Consider the following 18,987-nt stretch of genomic DNA (forward strand, 5'->3'; position numbering starts at 1 on the left):
CTTGGTATATAACACAGTTGCTTCTAGTTTTCAGTATTACAAACAATACTGCAATGAACAGCTTATTCTTCTGCTTATGTGTAAGCACCTCTAGAATAGTATCTCTCAAACATTTTTGACTATGACCCACAGTAAGAAATACATATTCTTCATGATCCTGTACAGGCATACATATTTCTCTATGTATGTGTATAAACTGACACAATGGCATGAAACTTTACTCTAAGTATGATGCACTTGGGTTTTTTTTTTCTTTTTAAAGATTTTAAGTAATCTATACACCTAATGCAGGGCTCAAACTTAACAACTCCAAGATCGAGAGTGACACTCTACAAATTGAGTCAGTCAGATGCCCCTTGGGTATTTTCTTTATTTAATTTTAAAAATGCTAGTTATACTCGCTTTAATGATTTTACATCCCACTAAATCTGTACCTTGGAAAAGAATACTCTAGATATACTTAAAAGTACTATTGCTGGAAAGTACATATGCATGTCTTCAACTGCTATGTAATTGTTTGAATGTCCCCCTGTAAAGACTGATCTGGCTTTATACAGTATTCTAGCTTTACAGTTATTCTCCTCTGGGATTTTAAGCTAACCTGCCTCTATTTGTGTCTTCTTTTATTTTTGATGAGACGTGTGCTATCAATCTATTTTCTTCTGATAGTGTTTAAGATTTATTCTGTACCTTACTTTTTAAGTTGCATCATGATATATTTAGATGTACATTTTATTTTCCTTTTGTAGTACATAGTAGGCTTTTTTCATTCCAAGGTCTCTGGCCTTTCTTCAATTCTGAAAAAATTTCAGCTATTATCCCTTTAAATGTTGCTCTTTTCTTCTTCTCAGATATATTCTGGAGTTTCTCATTTTATCCTCCATAGTTTTTAATCTATAAATTACTTTCCCCATGTCTTTATCTGTTTGTATTCTGGGAGATCTCTGTCATTTCACCTTGTAATTCACTAATGCTCTCTCCAGCTATATGAACTCTACCATTGAGCCCATCTATTTAGGTTTTTTTTTTAATGTTTGTTTATTTTTGAAAGAGAGGGAGAGAGACAGAGTGCAAGTGGGGAGGGACAGAGAGAGGGAGACACAGAATCTGAAGCAGGCTTCAGACTGAGCTCAGTACAGAGCCTGATGCGGGGCTCAAACCTACGAACCCATGAGATCATGCCCTGAGATGATGAAGTCAGAGGCTTAACTGACTGAGCCACCTAGGCGCCCCTATCTATTTAGTTTTTAATTTCAATGACACCATGTTTTATTTCCCACATTTCCATATGCCTTTTGTCATATGTTTCCCCTCCAATCTCCTTTTGTTTCATGGATGCTAATATTTTAATCCATTTGAACATTTAAAAAATACCTATTTTAAAGTCTCTTTTAATCAGATTCTGCATTTATTTCTGATCTTAAGGTATGAATTCTCCCATTTGTTGGGATTCACACTGACTTTATGGTCCTAAACATCTCTGTGTGCTTTGTGTGAAATCATATCTTTCTGTAGGGTTTATTCCTGGGTACTCCTTTATGTTGACTCCTTTCCCTATTGATTTGGCTATGACTATGGGTTTCACTAGTCTGAAACCAGTTGTTAATCTCATTCTAGGCTTTGTGAGATAATTAGTCTATGCCCAGTTCTGTAGAGGTCCCTGCTTCTATCCCCAGAGAACTCAGTGCTCACTCAATGCCACACATGGGACATGTTTAATTCCCATTCCTGTAAGAGTTAGAAACCCTGGCCACAGTGCTTGTGTCTATTTCTAAATCCCAATGGGTTTCAGCCTTTGCTGTGATTTCTCCTATAATTTCTGACCAATAGGTGAAAATATGTATACTGGTGGCACAAGTTATATAAAGATTAGTGTCTACGGTATTGAAGCAAAAACTGAGTATAGCCAAGATTCTTTTTAAAAATCTCAGAAGTTGACCGTTAGGTAAATAGTGTCCAATAGTTGTTTCTTTGTGTTTTTTTTTTCCCCCTCCAGCACTGAGAGATTGGGCTTGGCCACATGCAGTTAGATATTCAGAGGCAGTGTTAAAACAAACAACAACTTATTTTTAAACAAAATAAAACCTGGCACTGTGAGGGGCGCCTGGGTGGCTCAGTCGGTTAAGCTTCGACTTTGGCTCAGGGCATGATCTCACAGTTCGTGGCTTCGAGCCCCACGTCGGGCTCTGTGCTGACAGTTCAGAGCCTGGAGCCTGCTTCGGATTCTGTGTCTCCCTCTCTCTCTGACCCTCTCCTGCTCACACTGTCTGTCTCTGTCTCAGATATAATTAAAAAACATTAAAAAAATAAAAAAACAAAACAAAACAACAAACCTGGCACTGTGAGAGATTTCTTCTATGACAGGCCTGAAATACTGAGCCAAACTGAGGTAACAGCATATTTATGTATCTCATCTCCATTCTTCAACAGAGAAAATGGTGAAACTACTATCTTTACTATTTAAATTATTTTTCTTTTGCCTAGTACAGGTAGCTAAATTTGCATTAAATTAAATGTATATAATGCAACTCCACTCTGTATATGCCTACCTACAAATACATGTATCTTACATACCCTTAAAATAAAATTTTCAAATTCCTATTAGAATGTTTTAATTTTTAAATGAAATGCCAATGTTACGAGAATACTAATTATAAGTATTTATAAAAAGGTATAAGGAACTATTTGTAGAAGTAAAATAAGTTAAAAGTAAAATAAGACATAACGGTTTAAGAGCATGAGTTCAAATCCTGACTTTTCAATTTGTTTGCACTATGGCCTTAAAACTGACTTCTCAACTTCCTCATTTGTAACACAGAAGTAACATTACCTACCTTAGAAGGTTTTGTGAGGATTAAATAAAAACCTGTATGTAAAGCACTTGTCACAGTGTCTGGCACTGTTACACAGCATTAGCTGGACTTGTTACTATTATGATTGTGATTCTAGATTAAAGGATATACTCATCCTTGGGAGAAATAATTTTAAATTAACTACTGTATTTAGCAAGGTTTTTTTTCTATCGCTGGTGGTAGAGTGTATTTTTCCATTTTAGATTCTTGGTAAACAGAGTTTAGACAGACAGACGAGCTGTTACAAAGCAGGACTTCTTGACAAGTACCCTACATTCAGGAGATGTTTGGAAATGCCATGTTTCTCTACTCACATGTCTATGCAGCCCTCAGAACAGTCACATGAATCAGTAAACATGTTGGAAAAGTTGTTTAGATAATATGCTCGTGGCCACATAGTCCTTCTGTACTTAAACTGTGGAAGTTTTCTATTGTCAATTTCATTACAGAAAGAAATAGGTACTGATTCCACTCCATTGCTAATATCCACATCAGAAACAATTTCTTCTTGTTTTGGGTAATTCCGAGTCAACTGAACATAGGTATTGAAAGAAAAGTTATCTGTAAATAAAAAATTACACTCTGTCTCAAGCAGGTAACGAAAAACTTCCTCCACGTTTCGTAGACTCCTTCCACAAGGGGTTCTATAACTCACGTGGAGTGCTGAAGAATGAGAGTTTGTCTTTGCATGTCGTCTTTGGAAGTGGCATTTGATTGGTAGCTGCAGAGGGTTTTCTCCCTTGAAGGTTAATGGCATTTTCATCAGACAAGTTCGAGAGCAGTCATGACTTTGGTAAGGTAAATTCAAAGATGATTTCTTTTCTCTAATGTATGCAACTTTATTTTCCAAAGGAGGAATTTCCTTATTTTTTGTAGATCTGTTTAAAATTAATTATTCATTAGTATCTCAAATATATAGCACAATTCCCCATTTTTAAAAAACATTGTACACTAAGGTAAAATTAGTTCCTATTGTCTTCTTTTTAGACATAACTACAGTAAGCCAGATTCTGAAATAAACATTTTACTTATGTTCTGTAGCCATATTGAAGTTATACCTTAAGGATTTCAAATACATGGTGGCTATGTCTTCAACTGGGTGCCCAACAATTCAGTTCAATTCTGACATATCTACCTTGAGCCATCCATCCGCTCCCAGATGTTAAAGGGCTCAGTCCCAAAAGACTGACCCCATTTCAGATGCCAAACATAAGTTCCAGGCTACTCAAACTTCTGACCTACCCAGGATTTCCATATGACTTCATCAAGTTTGATAATTTGCTAGAAAGACTAACTTTAATTACTATTACCAGTTTACAATAAAAGATACAACTCAGGACAGTCAAATGTAGGAGGTGCATAAGGCAAGGTAAGTGGGAATGGGCATGGAGTTTTCTTATCCTCTCTGTATGCACCACTCTCCCAACACCTCAAAGCATTTACCAATCAGGAAAGCTTCCAGAACCATGTCCATTTAGAGGTTTTTATGGAGACTTTATTATGTAAGCATGACTGATCAAATCATTTGCCCATAGAGATTATCTCAACCTCCAGCCCCTTCTCCCCTCCCTGGAGGTTAGGAGGTAGGACTGAAAGTTTCAAGCTTCTAATCAAGGTTTTTAGTCTTTTGTTGACCAGTCTTCACCCTGAGGCTAATTAGGAGCCCCTCATTAAGAGTCATTTCATTAGCATGCCAAAGACACTCATTCTTCAGCAGACTCCAAAGCAAGATACACCAATTATCTTTCCTATTATACAACAACATAATTTCAGAATATTCCAGAAAGTTTGATTATAGCAGTAACTCTGCACTACAGTACCTGCCAAATTTAGAGTTTATTTACAGCATGCACTTTGAGGAATGTTACTTCTTCAGGCATGCTTGGGTTCAAAACTTCCCTTGTAAAAAACAGTAAAGGCTAGCTAAAAAACAACAAATTCATTAGGAATTCTTCAACAATTGCACCAGTTTTTTCTGTAATATGTATCACACCTGGCATCGCATTGACATATTTGAAAATAATGAACTGACATGAGAAAATAGAGAAGTTACTGATTTTAAGAAAAAAAATCTGTGAAAAGACTCCATGTGTATGGAACTTGGATTTTCATCTTTCATAAAGAACCTATGATTTGTTTTACATAATATTTTCTATATATCTTTAGGTATCTGTTATTTATTATAAAAGTTATATATATATTTTTTAGAGATATTTTTATAATCGCTATGTAAAGCAGCACTGTCCAATAAGACTTTTTGCATCAATGGAAACGTTCCATATCTGTGTTCAATTTGGGAGCCCCACTAGCCACATGTGGCTATTCAGCACTTTTAAATGTGGTTAGTGGGACCAAAAAACAATCTTAAATTTAATTTTGATCAATTTAATTTTAATTCAAATAATTCAAATTTAAATAGCCACATGTAACTAGTGGTTACTTACTGAATGCACAGATATGAGGTTCCCCATCCCTTTTCCAGTTATATAGCAATCCTTTGCATAAAAGCCACAATTTATTTAGTCTTCTGTTGTTTCCAATCTATTGCTATTACAAACCATGATGCAATGAATAACCTTGTGCATAACAACTTCATACATGTAAAGATTACTTCAGAATACGTTTCCAGAAGTGGAAGCGTTAGGTTACAGGGTAAATGAGTTATTAATTTTGTAAAGATCGCCTAATTGCTCTCCATGGGGTCGGCCCTTGGAGCAATTTATGAGAGTACTCGCTTTTGCGGAGCTTCATCAACCAACAGCTCTTGATATTTTGGGATCTCTGACAATCTAATAGAAGAAAGAATGTGCTAGAATGTATTTATAAAATTTTTAATGTTGAAAACATTTGTTTCCAATTTTCCTGTATGTTACTACTTTGATCAACATCCTCATACATGAATCCTTGATCCAACTCCTGATTATTACCTTAGGGTACATTCCTTTAAGAATTACTAGGTAACAGGGGGAGCCTGGGTGGCTCAGTCAGTTAAGCATCCAACTTCAGCTCAGGTCATGATCTCACGGTTTCTGGGTTCAAGCCCCGCATTGGGTTCTGTGCTAGCAGCAGCTCAGAGCCTGGAGCCTGTTTCAAATTCTGTGTCTCCCTCTCTTTCTGCCTCTCCTCCGCTCATGTTCTCTCTCTCTGTCTCAAAAATAAACTATAAAATTTTTTTTAAAAAGAATTACTAGGTAACAATACACATTTTAACCTCTTATTAATAAAACTTGCAAACTTACATAACTGTATTTTCTCATTAATAAACCTAATATACTACAGGATCCCCATGTACTTGTAAGAATTGTAGAACTCTTAGCACATGATGCCTCCATCAAAACCTGTTCACTATCACAACCAAACTCTAGCAAGGCTTCTCTGTAAGGCCATGTCTCTGGCATGACCCAAGCCCCCTACTAACATGCCTGCCTAAGAAAGCTCAAGACTGTCAAGGCAGTTTATTGTTTCTTGTAGCCAAAACCTGAAGATAAGCTTCTGACCTTCCTTCCTTATAGCATTTACTAAAAAGGGCTTACAACTGTGAATCTCTGTTCCATTCCTCTAGTATGTGTATTCATCTCCTATAACTCAAGAGTGCCTTTCTTAAGGTTCTGTAGGGCCTTCCTTTGAAAGTTAATCATCAGGAAGGGCAAGGCCTCTGTCTTCCTGTCTCTGTGGGAGGACAGATCTTAACTTTGATGATTTCCCACAAGCACACACAGCTGGCCTCATACACATTCACACTGACTCTTTGTAATTTTTTACTTGGGTTCCTCTCGTCCTCTATCTCTATTCCCTCATTTGCCTTTAAAACACTAGTTGCCCCAGCATAAATTGTAATAGAGTTCAGCTTTTCCCCCTAATATCAGTAGTTACTGAATAAAATTGGTTTTCATCACATTATTTTTTTAAAAAAATTTTTAATGTTTATTTTACTTTTGTGAGAGACAGAGCATGAGCAGGGGAGGGGCAGAGAGAGAGGGAGACACAGAATCAGAATCAGTCTCCAGACTCTGAGCTGTCAGCACAGAGCCCGATGCGGGGCTCAAACTCATGAACCAAGAGATCATTATCTGAGCCAAAGTCAGGATGCTCAACCGACTGAGCCACCCAGTGGCCCTAGTTTTCAACACTTTACTGTCTGGTTTTGTTTATCTTTGACACCTGTTACCAAACTTTAGTAGTTATCAACATGCTGACTATTTTACTTCTATTTTTACCCCCTCTTGCCCCACACTAAAACATGGAGTATTCTAAAGCAAATCCTAGACATTATATACTTTACCCAAAATATTTTAGTATATATCTCTAATAAATAAGATTTTTTAAAAAACATACAATCTCAATGACCCACATTCACATATGGGTGATTATTTTAAAATTTGAATCAGAATTCAAACAAGTCCCACACATTGTATTTGATTCAGATGTCTTTTTGTCTCTAATCTTGTAACAGTGCTCCCTCCCTCTTCATTTTATGACATTTGTTGCAGTTGAATAAACTGTGTCATTTGTCCTGTAACATTTCCCACATTCTAGAATTTGATGCTTTCCTTGTGGTGGTGTTGAAAACATTTGTTTCCAATTTTCCTGTATGTTACTACTTTGATCAACATCCTCATACATGAATCCTTGACAAAATTCCTGATTATTACCTTAGGGTACATTCCTTAAGAATTACTAGGTAACAGGGGGAGCCTGGGTGGCTCAGTCGGTTAAGCATCAACTTCAGCTCAGGTCATGATTTGTGAGTTTGAGCTCTGCATCTGGCTCTGTGCTGACAGCTTAAAGCCTGGAGCCTGCATCAGATTCTGTGTCTCCTTCTCGCTCTGCCCCTCCCTGGCTAAAGCTCTCTCTCAAAAGTAAAATAAACATTAAAAAAATAAAAAATAAATAAATGAATAAATCACACTGATTATTCCTTTTGATATTCAAATTGTACCATTTTTTAGCCAGTGGGAGCTCTTTCAAGTCTTTCTAACACAGTTGGTAGTCTTTGATAACTTTCTTGCTTTCTGTCACAAGATGCTCCAGTCTGGAGTCAGCAGTCATTTCTCCAAAGGTCTATGGTTGCACTTAATGAGCAATAACATTTAGAGATCACGAGATCACAATCATGGTGCTAGGAGGTACATATATTTTAACCAATACAGGCCAACCATATTGATTCTCAAAAAGGCCAGATCAATTTATACTGTATGAGTGATCAATTGATTATTTTAAAAATTTTACCCAATTTGAGAAATGAAAAACAATACTCTATTACCTCCTTTAATGTTTTCTCTAGTAACAGAGAGTTTGAACATAATTTCATGTTTACTCGCTCTTCCCTTTGATTAACTGTATGCTTTGTCCAATTTCCCATTTTGTTTATTCATTCATTCACTCATTCATTCATTCATTCTTCCATCAGATTTTTTGAGTGCCTGCTAGGCACTAGGTGCTACAGAAGTAATGAGAGCTCTGTGATCTCAAGGAGTTTACATTCTAGGTAAAAAAGTATCTATAACAAAGTATAAATAATGTAATGAATAAATTCATGATATATAATGTCATAGGAACACATCTAATCTTTATCATTACTATGATTATTTTTTAGGATTCTATTTTTTAATTAATTTTTCCATGAATCGGGAGTCCAATTTCATCTGGACTTTATTCTGATGTGCCATGAAGAAGATCTAACTTAAATTTTCCAAATAATATCCAATTGTTCCAGAGTCATTTACTGAATAACAAGTCTTTCTTCTGCTGGGTGACTTTTTTAAGTCTAGTACTAACTTAACCGTATCCTACATTCTTACAAATACACAAAAAACGTTCACTTATTTCCTAGGCTTATTTGGTCTCTTGATGCAACTGTTCTTAAACCAATGTGTTTTTTTCTACAGGTTGATGGAACATTTTGAGATTTATCAGGGCAAGTCCTGCCTATTTTTCTTTTTAAACATGTTCTAGATGTTTTCTGAGTTTTTGCCTTCTGACATCAAATTTGTAATAATTGCCAAGTTAAAGAAATGAAAGTATAGGTTTTCGTATTTTTATTTTATGTGACTGGTATTAAATCCTCTTTATAGCTTAATAATTTTACATTTGAATCTTAAATTTTCTAAGTAGACAGATCTACAAATAATTTTACTGTGTACATTTCAAGAGTTCTATTTTCTTTGATATTCTATTGTACTGTCTAGAATTTCTAGGAAAATACTGAACAATTATGATAGCAGGCATTCCAGTCTTAATCTTAAAGAAAATATATCTATAGAGTTTCATCAATATATAGGACATGGATGTTGGTCTGAGGAATATATTCTCTATAATACTAAAGAACATTCTTCTAGAATTGAATTTTTAAGTTGTTTGGCATCCATTAAGGTAAGTTTTTCTTCCTGTGTTCTACTTTGGTAAAGTCATAGATTTTCTACTGGTAAATCATTCTTCTTTGACTAGTATACATTCTACTTGGTCATTTCACTCTTTTAATATTTCTCTGGATTAAAACAAAAATTTTAGTTAAAATCCCTATATCCTTAATGGTGATAATTAAAGTTTTTAGGACCACGAAAACTTTTCACAATCTAACAAAAGCTATGGACTCTATCCCTAGAAATACAGTATTAACAAAATATTTTGCATATTATTTAGGGACTCCACAGCCCTGAATTTAACAATTCATATTTATTACACTTACCTTCATATTTAGACAGTTTCCATATCACTGCCATATCTTAAACACTATGTCCTCCACAATCCTAATTTCTACATTCAGATTTATCTTTTGGTCAGCAAGAGGATATATTAGGAAGTTTTCCAGAAGGACATATGGATGGCACATTTTCTGAGCATTTGCAGAGGTTAAATCTGGGGCTAGTCTGGTTTTTGTTTTGTTTTTGTCTCAGTATTTCTAACACTTTAATAGACACTAAAATGTTTCCTTTTTTTTAATGTTTTAACATTTTCTTTTAAAATGTTTTTATTTTATTTTTGAGAGAGACAGAGAGAACGAATGAGGGAGGGGTAAAGAGAGAGGGAGACACAGAATCTGAAGCTGAGAGCTCAGAGCCTGATGCAAGGCTTGAACTCACAAACCACAAGATCATGACCAGAGCCAAAGTTAGACATTTAACTGACTGAGCCACCTAGGCACCCCTAAAATTTCTTTTTAACCAGTATTTATCTATTAGTAATTTTCATTACTGTGGTACTTGGTGAAGACTTTTACCTCCAGACTGACTATCTACCTACCTATCTATTTAGAGGGCACATGAGTGGGGGAAGACGGGCAAAGAGGAGAGAGAATCTTGAACAATGCTCAGTACAGAGTCGGACACAGGGCTTGATCCCATGACTCCAGGATCATGACCTGAGCTGAAATCAAGAGTGGGATGCTCAATGATAGAGTCATTCAGGCACCTCCAGACTTGATATTTTCTTATATTCGAAGTTATCTTCTTTATTATAGTTTCTGCTTCACTTATTCTAGCTTCTGGTGGTTTTGTGTGTTTTAGGTCAGAATAACATATGGTAGATTCTTCCACAAGTAATGCTTTTATAGTACAGGTTAACATTAATTTTAATATATGAAAATATTATTTTTTATTTTTATAAATACGGAATTTATAAATGGAAAAGATATGTATTTTTATTTTCTAGTTACCAGAGAAATTTTGAATCCTGGTTTAAATATGATTTCCTTCACTATGAGTAGCAGCATGTTGACCCTAATCCTACCATTTTTGCTTGAAATTCTTAGATTTTTCTAAATGACATTATAACATATGGATGATCCTGAAAATATTTCTATAGCATTCACTGAAGTTGGAGATGTTGGTTTTCTGTTAGTAGTTTCTTTTTTTCTTTTAAATTTTGGAGACAGAGAGAGTGTGGGCAGGGGAAAGGAGCAGAGGGAGAGAGACACAGAATCTTAAGCAGGCTTGATGTTCAGTGTGGAGCAGCGAGCAGGGCTTGATTCCATGACCCTGTGATTATGACCTGAACCAAAATCAAGAGTCAGATGCTCAACCAACTGAACAACCCAAGCGGCCCTAAGAACTTCTTTCTTAGAATAATAATTACTCATCATTTTATTTTCTCACCTATTCGCTCTTTTATTCCATATTTTGGATAATCTTATAGATCCCAGATTACATCTTTAATCTCTTTAATAGGTGAATTTCACAATGAATACTTTCTTAAAAGAAAGACAAGGATAAAACTGATCATTGCACTACTACTTATAAATAGGAAATACAGTACTTGAAGCAATCTAATTACCCATCCATAAAGGAATGGATAAATAAAATGTGGTGTTTTCACATTCTGAAAAACCAGAATTAAAGGGAATGAAAGAGTCTGTACACAACAAAATGACTAGATCTCAAAATTATTCTGTATATAATAAAACTATATACTGTTTGTGGCTATATAAGTATTAAAAAATTAACTAGAGAAGTAACTGATAACGACGTTATATATTTATATATGTAAATATACACACATACACGTGTGTGTACGTGTGTGTGTGTACACACATACACTTTTTTTTAAAGAGACTGGGAGCAAATACAGTGAAGTGTTAATAGCTGTTAATTCTAGATTGTTTTTGGGTTTTGCAATGTTCCTTTACATATTTTTAATCTTTTACATTTCTTGAAAAGACAGTAAAAAAATACTAGATGAGAATGTAACTAAAAGATTAAGACAAATCCAATGAAGAAAAGTAAGGAAAGGTTTTATTTCTCGTTAAATAATTTCAATCTCTTTTAGTATTTCTGAATAATATTGGGGGCACATTCCAGAGTAAGTAACATATACTATACTGCAAATTTTGCCCTATTCTTCTTTTTAACTTGTATGTTCTTCAGCCTAGTCCACTTTATTTTTTTTTTATTATTTATTTTTAATATTTTTATTTATTTCTAGGAGAGAGAGAAACAGCATGAACAGGGGAGGGTCAGAGAGAGAGGGAGACACAGACTCTGAAACAGGCTCCAGGCTCCGAGCTGGCAGTCAGCACAGAGCCCCACGCGGGGCTCCAGCCCACGAACCGCGAGATCATGACCTAAGCGAAAGTCGGACGCTTAACCGACTAAGCCACCCAGGCGCCCCATAGTCCACTTTAGTAACTGTTTTTATTCATTTATTTATTTTGATATCCAGTATTATCTGTTTTTTAAAGTCTGTGTCTGAAATTGCTTTTCTCTTATTAGTAAGTGCCATGTTCCTTCCTACCACTTTTTCTTATAAAGCATTATAGTATACCCCAAACTCTGAACACTTCTATTTATTTGTCTGCCTGAGAAATAACCTCCTCTTTTTGTTTTGTTTCATTCAGTGTTCACTATAGTAAATTCTCTTAGGCTCTCACAATTTTGTTCTTTGTTATGATACTGGTTATCACTTTTAAGTGATTTCATTTATATACCTACAGGGTTGTATAACCAGTAAGCCAAATGTTTCATTTTCCTTTTCAACTTGCCTTAACCAAATAATTATGTTTCAGGCTGGCTTGTGGCATTCTTTTCTCCAAATGTTATCATTTGATTTCCTCTATTTCAACTATGATCTTTTGTTCCTATTTTGCTTTTTTTTGGAGAAAGGGAAATAAGAAATACTAATTTGTTGTCTCAAGAGGTTCTTCTGTCAATATGAAAAGATTAACTCAGGGTATATGTGAAAGATAAAGTATCTGGGTTATCCTTAGTTCTTAAATAATAACTAATATTGTACCATAGTTTACAGTTATTATGTACGTTTATATAATCTCATGTGACAATAAGTACAGCTCCAAGTGAGTCATTATTGGAACAATACACAATTAGAATTACTTAGGACTAAAATTTGTAATAGTAAGCATGCTGGTAAAACTGGGAATTTGGAATTTAGAATTTCAAAAGTTAGCCAACTTGGCTCAAAAGTACTCTTCTGGTGAGTAAAGTAACAAAAATTAAGAGGTGCAAGGCTTGATACATTAGGCAATTAAGAAAGAGAGAAGTACCTTTTATACTGAAGCAGAGTTAGAAAATAAGAAGCAAAAAGACATGGAAATGAAATGCACGAAATGAACCTCAGAAAAGATTCTCTTCTTACCTGTGTCTCCTTTCATAAAGTAAGTGAAAGAAAATCAACTTCCTACAAGTTTCAGAAGTAACCTAATTTCAATCCCATTTCATGGGGAGAATGGTTAACTTTCTTTCTTATACATATGAAGATACAGTACTAGAAAAACTAAAAAAAACCAAAAACAAACAAAAAATCCTATGCACAGCATTGTAAACCTAGTTACCGACCCCCCCAAAATATAAAAATGCTGGAGATAAATGAAGGATAAGGAGGTAGTATGATATTGTCTGCAACTGTTTGCTAGTTTCCAGATAGGGCTTCTCAGTTTGGATGTGGCTTGAGAATTGTTTTGTTATTAGACACTTGAACTACTAGTCTTCAAAGACTTGTCAACAAACTTCCTAGCTTTTGGCAAGTCTNTTAGTCTTATCTTAAAGACTGCTTATACTGCTTAAACTTATCTTAAAGACTGCTCACTCCCTTCTTTGGTCATCCTCTTCTGAAAGGTAGACATTTTAAATTTAAGTGTACTCAAAGCTGTTGGGTCACATATTCACTGGGCTATTTATAGTTTCTCTCAAGTTAGATCAGTACAGGGGAGCTTGGGTGGCTCAGCTGGTTAAGTGTTTGACTTCAGCTCAGGTCCTGATTTCACAGTTTGTGGTTTGAGCTCTGTACTGACAGCTCAGAACATGAAGCCTGTTTTGGATTCTGTGTCTCCCTCTCTCTGCCCTTCCCCCACTTGTGCACTATCTCTGTCTCTCTCTCTCTCAAAAATAAACAAACATTAAAAAGAATTTAAGGGGCGCCTGCGTGGCTCAGTAGGGTAAGTGTCCAACTTCAGCTCAGGTCATGATCTCACGGTTTGTGGGTTCGAGCCCTGCATTGGGTTCTGTGCTGACAGCTCAGAGTCTGGAGCCTGTTTCAGATTCTGTGTCTCCCTGTCTCTCTGTCCCTCCCCACTCGTGCTCTATCTCTGTCTCAAAAGTAAATAATAAAAAAAATTAAAAATTAAAAAATTAAAAAGAATTAAAAAAAGAAGAATTTAGAATAGTACAAAAACAATATACCATGAGATGACACTACCAATAGCAAATCATATAATGCTTAGCTAGGGCAGCAGTGTTAGACTATGTGGGAACAGAAAAACCAATCGATAACAGATGGAAAGAAGCAGAGCTAAAAAATGCTGACCCTGACCTCAGGTACTGAGTCTCCAGTTCCGATTCTAGCTCCTGTATAGCCTGCTGTGTTACATTTTCTGTTCTTAAACACCTTATTTTATTTATGAGTATGTATGTTTAGGTTAGGGGTGTGTGTGTGAGTGTATGAACTCATTTAAAAAAAAAAAAACCCTCTTTTGGGTGTCTTTATGCATGTCATATGAAAATGCAAATGGATTAAATTCACATTTTTTTTTTTTACAGTAGGCTTCACACCCAGCTCAGAGCCCAACGCAGGGCTCAAACTCATGACTATGAGACCAAGACATGAGCTGAGATCAAGAGTCAGATAATTACCTGACTGAGCCACCCGTGCACCCCACACATCCCTGTCTTTTCACAGTGGGGCAAGCCTACTTCCACCATTTATAATAGCCAAAGCTGCATGTCTGATATATCTCTAATAAATCCCACCACCTAATCTGCCTTCAGTAGGTATGTGTTTCTGACAAACCAAAATACTCCACTAAGAAAAAAAAGGCAGGTTTCCTAACATCACAAAAGTAGAATCTTTGAATTATCATCGGAACAAAACTGCTTTTTATAATAGCTACGTCATAGCTCACTTCAATTCAATTCTAGAATAAAATACAAAAGGTCAGTTTTTTATCAGACCTAATACTTTCACTATGGTTTTGCCAATGACAAATTGTATGACCTTGAGCAATTCAGCTGGGATTGAGAATCCTTAGCTTAAGTTATTCCCCACTTAGTTTGCCAGTCTGCCTATGTAACTAATGGCTTGCTAGAGGTTTAATTACTGAACACAAAACAAGAAATAAACTCATGATTTACAGAGAAATGCAAAAGGAATTATTTAAAAATAATTCTGATCAAGAGTGAAACATGGCCTTGAAATTCTTAATGGTAAAGGAAGAAAACCTTGAGTCTAATCAGAAATGTCCCTTCCTTTGAGATCTCAGAACATTCAACTTAAAGTTAGGAATGGGGGCACCTGGGTGGCTAAGTCAGTTAAATGTTTGACTTAGGCTCAGATCATGATCTCATGAGCGTCATCTCTCAGCTGTCAGCACAGAGCTTGCTTCATATCCTGTCTCCCTCTCTCTCTCTCTCTGGGCCTCCCCCACCACCAAAAAAATTAACAAACATTAAAAAAAAATTAGATATGATCTAATGGACAAAACATCAGAGTGGGAATACAGCACAAGAAGAACTGCAGGTTCTAGGGAAATGAAGTTCTGATTAGGCAATCACAAATAATCCTAATGTGATGAGAAAGCAGTTAGAAAAACTTATTTCATTTCTTTGAGAAGCTCAGATTTTTTAAAAAATATGTACAAAAAAAAAAAGAAGACTGATTATGATACAAAATCTTGATGTGAACCTATAAGAAAAATGTCACAAAGGCTGAAGCCTACTAAGACTTGGTGCTCCCCCAAATGCTAGTAAAACAGCCAACAAAACATTTAAAGCTCTGTTTGGAACAAGTAGACAATCTGTTAGGGGAAAGATAGCATAAGGCTGATAACAGAAAGAAGAGCTCCAAACCAATTCTGCCTTCATCTTTTCCATCCATTAAGTACTGCTCTCAAGTTGGAAAGACCAGACAAAATTAAAAGAAAAAAATTAATGTCTGTTAAAGTTTAAAAAGAGTCCTAGAAAGCTAGTTTATTTAAATATATTTAAAAATCTAGGCTCAAACAAATCACATTTCAAGGTCTTCAAGAAAACTTCAAATGAAAAAAGAGTGAAAAAGGAGAAAATGCTTCCCTAATTTTTAAAAATTGGCCAACAGGAAACATTCCAGAAACCAAAGTATGATTAGCTTGATATTGATCTCTAAACAATTTCTAGAAGAGAGAATCAAGCATGTGGCTTTTAAGTACTTAGAATTTAAAAAGCCAATATGGACTAGGTAAGAGCACAATTAATCTAATTTTCCTTTTTGACAAGGTTTGATAATGTGTGATAATAATATAGAACACTATTGCTGTGAATCATGATTTCCTGCAAAACCCTTCTGAGTAAGATAGACAAATGTAGGTGGGATAGTGGTAGAGGTTAAGTAAATTCACAGTTGGTCAAAAACTTCTTTCTGAAGAACAATGAAAGAGCAATGAGCCAGCAAGGTTTTTACCTTTGGTCCTTACTCAATATTGTTTTCAGTGACTATAATCAAGACTAGAAAGCTCAAGGAGAAAAGCAAGAAGGGAAAGAAAATAGAAAAGGAGATTCAAAATTCAAAAGGATTCTGATAAGCTACAATCATGAATTTAAAACCAAAAAGAAATGCTTAAGAATAAATTAACTCCTGGGGCTCCTGGGTGGCTCAGTGGTTAAACATCTGATTCTTGATTTTGCCTCAGGTCATGATCTTACTGTTTTGTGAATTAGAGGCCCTCAAGGGACTTTGCACTGGCCTCGAGGAGCCTACTTAGGATTCTCCCTCGCTCTCTGCCCTTGCCCCCACTTGCACTTGCTCATGCTCTCTCTCAAAATAAACTTTAAAAAAATAAAAATAAAATAAACTCCTATATTCATGTTTGAAATAAAATTTTAATGAAATAAAATAAATAGAAAATGAAAATTGGTGGTAATTTATATGAAAAAGCATCTTGTACTTTAGTGATATAAAGTAATCGCACTTGTTTTAGAAGGTAATGAAATTTTATGTTGTAGATCAGAAGACTAGAATTTCTAGCTTTCTCTGAGAGTATTTTAAAATAAACATCAGGGGCGCCTGGGTGGCTCAGTTGGTTAAGCATCTGACTTAGGTTCAGGTCATGATCTCACAGTTCGTGGATTCGAGCCCTGCGTCGGGCTCTGTGCTGACAGCTAGCTCAGAGCCTAGAGCCTGCTGCTGATTCTGTGTCTCCCTCTCAGTCTGGCCCTCCCCTGCTCACGCTGCCTCTCTCTCTCTCAGAAATAAATAAAACATTAAAAAATTTTTTAAATAAAAAGATAAATAAGAATCAAACTTCAATGACATCTCTAATAATGCAAATCATATGCAAAATAGTGTCAATCTGTAACACTCATAAGCCCTAAAAAAGCAAAAAGAATTCTATGGGAGCCTGGGTGGCTCAGCTGGTTAAGTGTGTGACTTTGGCTCAGGTCAGGATCTCATGGTTTGTGAGAGGAAGCCCTGTATCAGGCTCTGTGCTGGCAGCCCAGCCTGTTTGGGATTCTCTCTCCCTCACTCCTCCTCTCCTGTTCATGCTCTGTCTTTCTCTTTCAAAATAAATAAGCATAAAAAAACCCAATTCTACACTGACAAGATTTTTTGGTCAATTTAATATGTAGCTGAAAGGACAAACAAAATAAGGTATAATTAACTTAAGAACTTTCTTTATAAAGACACTTTTGTTTTTGAAATTCTGTTCCCTGGTGTAGCACAAAGTACTTTCAGGAATTTCCTTTAAACTACTTGAACGTTTTAGTATAGGTATTATCTACTAAAAATAAAGACTGTGTCAGAGTGTCAGATTTCCTTTCTTACGATTCTACCTTATGCTAAGGAATCTTTACTGAAATAGTAAAAGGAGAAAGAAAAGGTCAGAAAAATTTAGCCTATTTTCATAAGTAATTCAGAGCTATTTAAGTGTTTGAAAAGCTGAACTGGTACTGAAAGAAATAATGTTTCGGGCACCTGCATGGCTCAGCTGGTTGGCTGAGCATCTGACTCTTGATTTCAACTCAGCTCATTATTTCATGGTTCGTGTCTCTCTCTCTTTCTCAAAATAAACTTTAAAAAAGAAGAAAGAAATACTATTTACCCTCCACTTCAAAAGAAATAATACAGGACTGCTGGTTCAGTCAGTAGAGCATGCGACTCTTGATCTCAGGGTTGAAGTTTGAGCCCCACATTGGGTGTAGAGATTACTTAAAAATAAAATTTTATTGAAAAAATAAAAGAAATAATCCAGGAAAATAATTTTTTAGTTAAAAAATGCCAACTTGGTAGATTTTAGTATATTAATAATATACACAAAAGACTTTTTTTTTTTTTTTAAGTAGGCTTCATGCCTAACACAGGGCTTGGACTCTTGATGCTGAGATCAAGACCAGAACTGAGATCAAGAGTGTGATGCTCAACCAACTGAGCCACCCACATGCCGCTATACCCAAGGACATCTTAAGCTAAATTTTATTCAAAGACTTGATTACCTAGGGATATTAACAAATAAATGACTTGCTAAGGGACTCACGAAACTTCATCCTACATAAAATACTAAAATTTACAACTTTTCAAGTTGATGGGAAAATTTTTTTTTTATATAGTCTATCTAGTTTTATGTCAAATCATTAGAAAAAGTAATTCTCTTTTTGGAAATGAAAGCATTAACAACATAAATAAATATAACCTATATACATACAGAAATGTACAGTCTTCTGGAAAAGAGTCTTCATATGATGTAGAAGGCAATGAACCTGATTTGTTTTCCTGTTCATTCTGGATCACAGATGTATGATCTACACGAAAAAATACAAACATGAGTAATAAGTATATAAAGTTAAAAATCATTTACTCTAATATCTAAATAATATCTTTATTGATTAGAGATGCATGGAGCGCTTAAATCTGCAAACATATTACGATTTCAAGATTAAATTAAAAAATTAGGTGTCAAGGGGCGCCTGGGTGGCCTAGTCGGTTAAGCGTCCGACTTTCGCTTAGGTCATGATCTCACGGTTCGTGGGTTCGAGCCCCGCGTCGGGCTCTGTGCTGACTGCCAGCTCAGAGCCTGGAGCCTGTTTCAGAGTCTGTGTCTCCCTCTCTCTCTGACCCTCCCCTGCTCACGCTGTCTCTCTCTCTCTCTCTCCTAGAAATAAAACATTAAAAAAAAAAAAATTAGGTGTCAGTATTTTCAAAAACATTGAGGAAATAAGAT

At 35.5% G+C, this 18,987-nt stretch overlaps 1 protein-coding gene across 6 annotated transcripts in view; it reads right to left on the bottom strand.

The window, feature by feature from the left end:
- The window catches only part of SETDB2 (SET domain bifurcated histone lysine methyltransferase 2), a 62,646-nt gene that overhangs the window by 25,500 nt on the left and 18,159 nt on the right, over window positions 1-18,987 (bottom strand). For 5 of the 6 annotated variants that reach the window (XM_077752609.1, XM_077752608.1, XM_077752607.1 and 2 more), the window contains 2 exons: window positions 18,472-18,568; window positions 3,167-3,730 (listed from right to left, as the gene is read on the bottom strand). In XM_077752609.1, coding sequence (XP_077608735.1) covers window positions 3,167-3,730; window positions 18,472-18,568 — 661 coding nt within the window. The remainder of the gene's footprint in view (window positions 1-3,166; window positions 3,731-18,471; window positions 18,569-18,987) is intronic. The other variant, XM_077752611.1, reaches the window with a different exon arrangement.

This window comes from Crocuta crocuta, unplaced genomic scaffold (genome assembly GCF_008692635.1).
Source record: "Crocuta crocuta isolate KB4526 unplaced genomic scaffold, BGI_CrCroc_1.0 scaffold190, whole genome shotgun sequence".
Taxonomy (NCBI): Eukaryota; Metazoa; Chordata; class Mammalia; order Carnivora; family Hyaenidae; genus Crocuta; species Crocuta crocuta.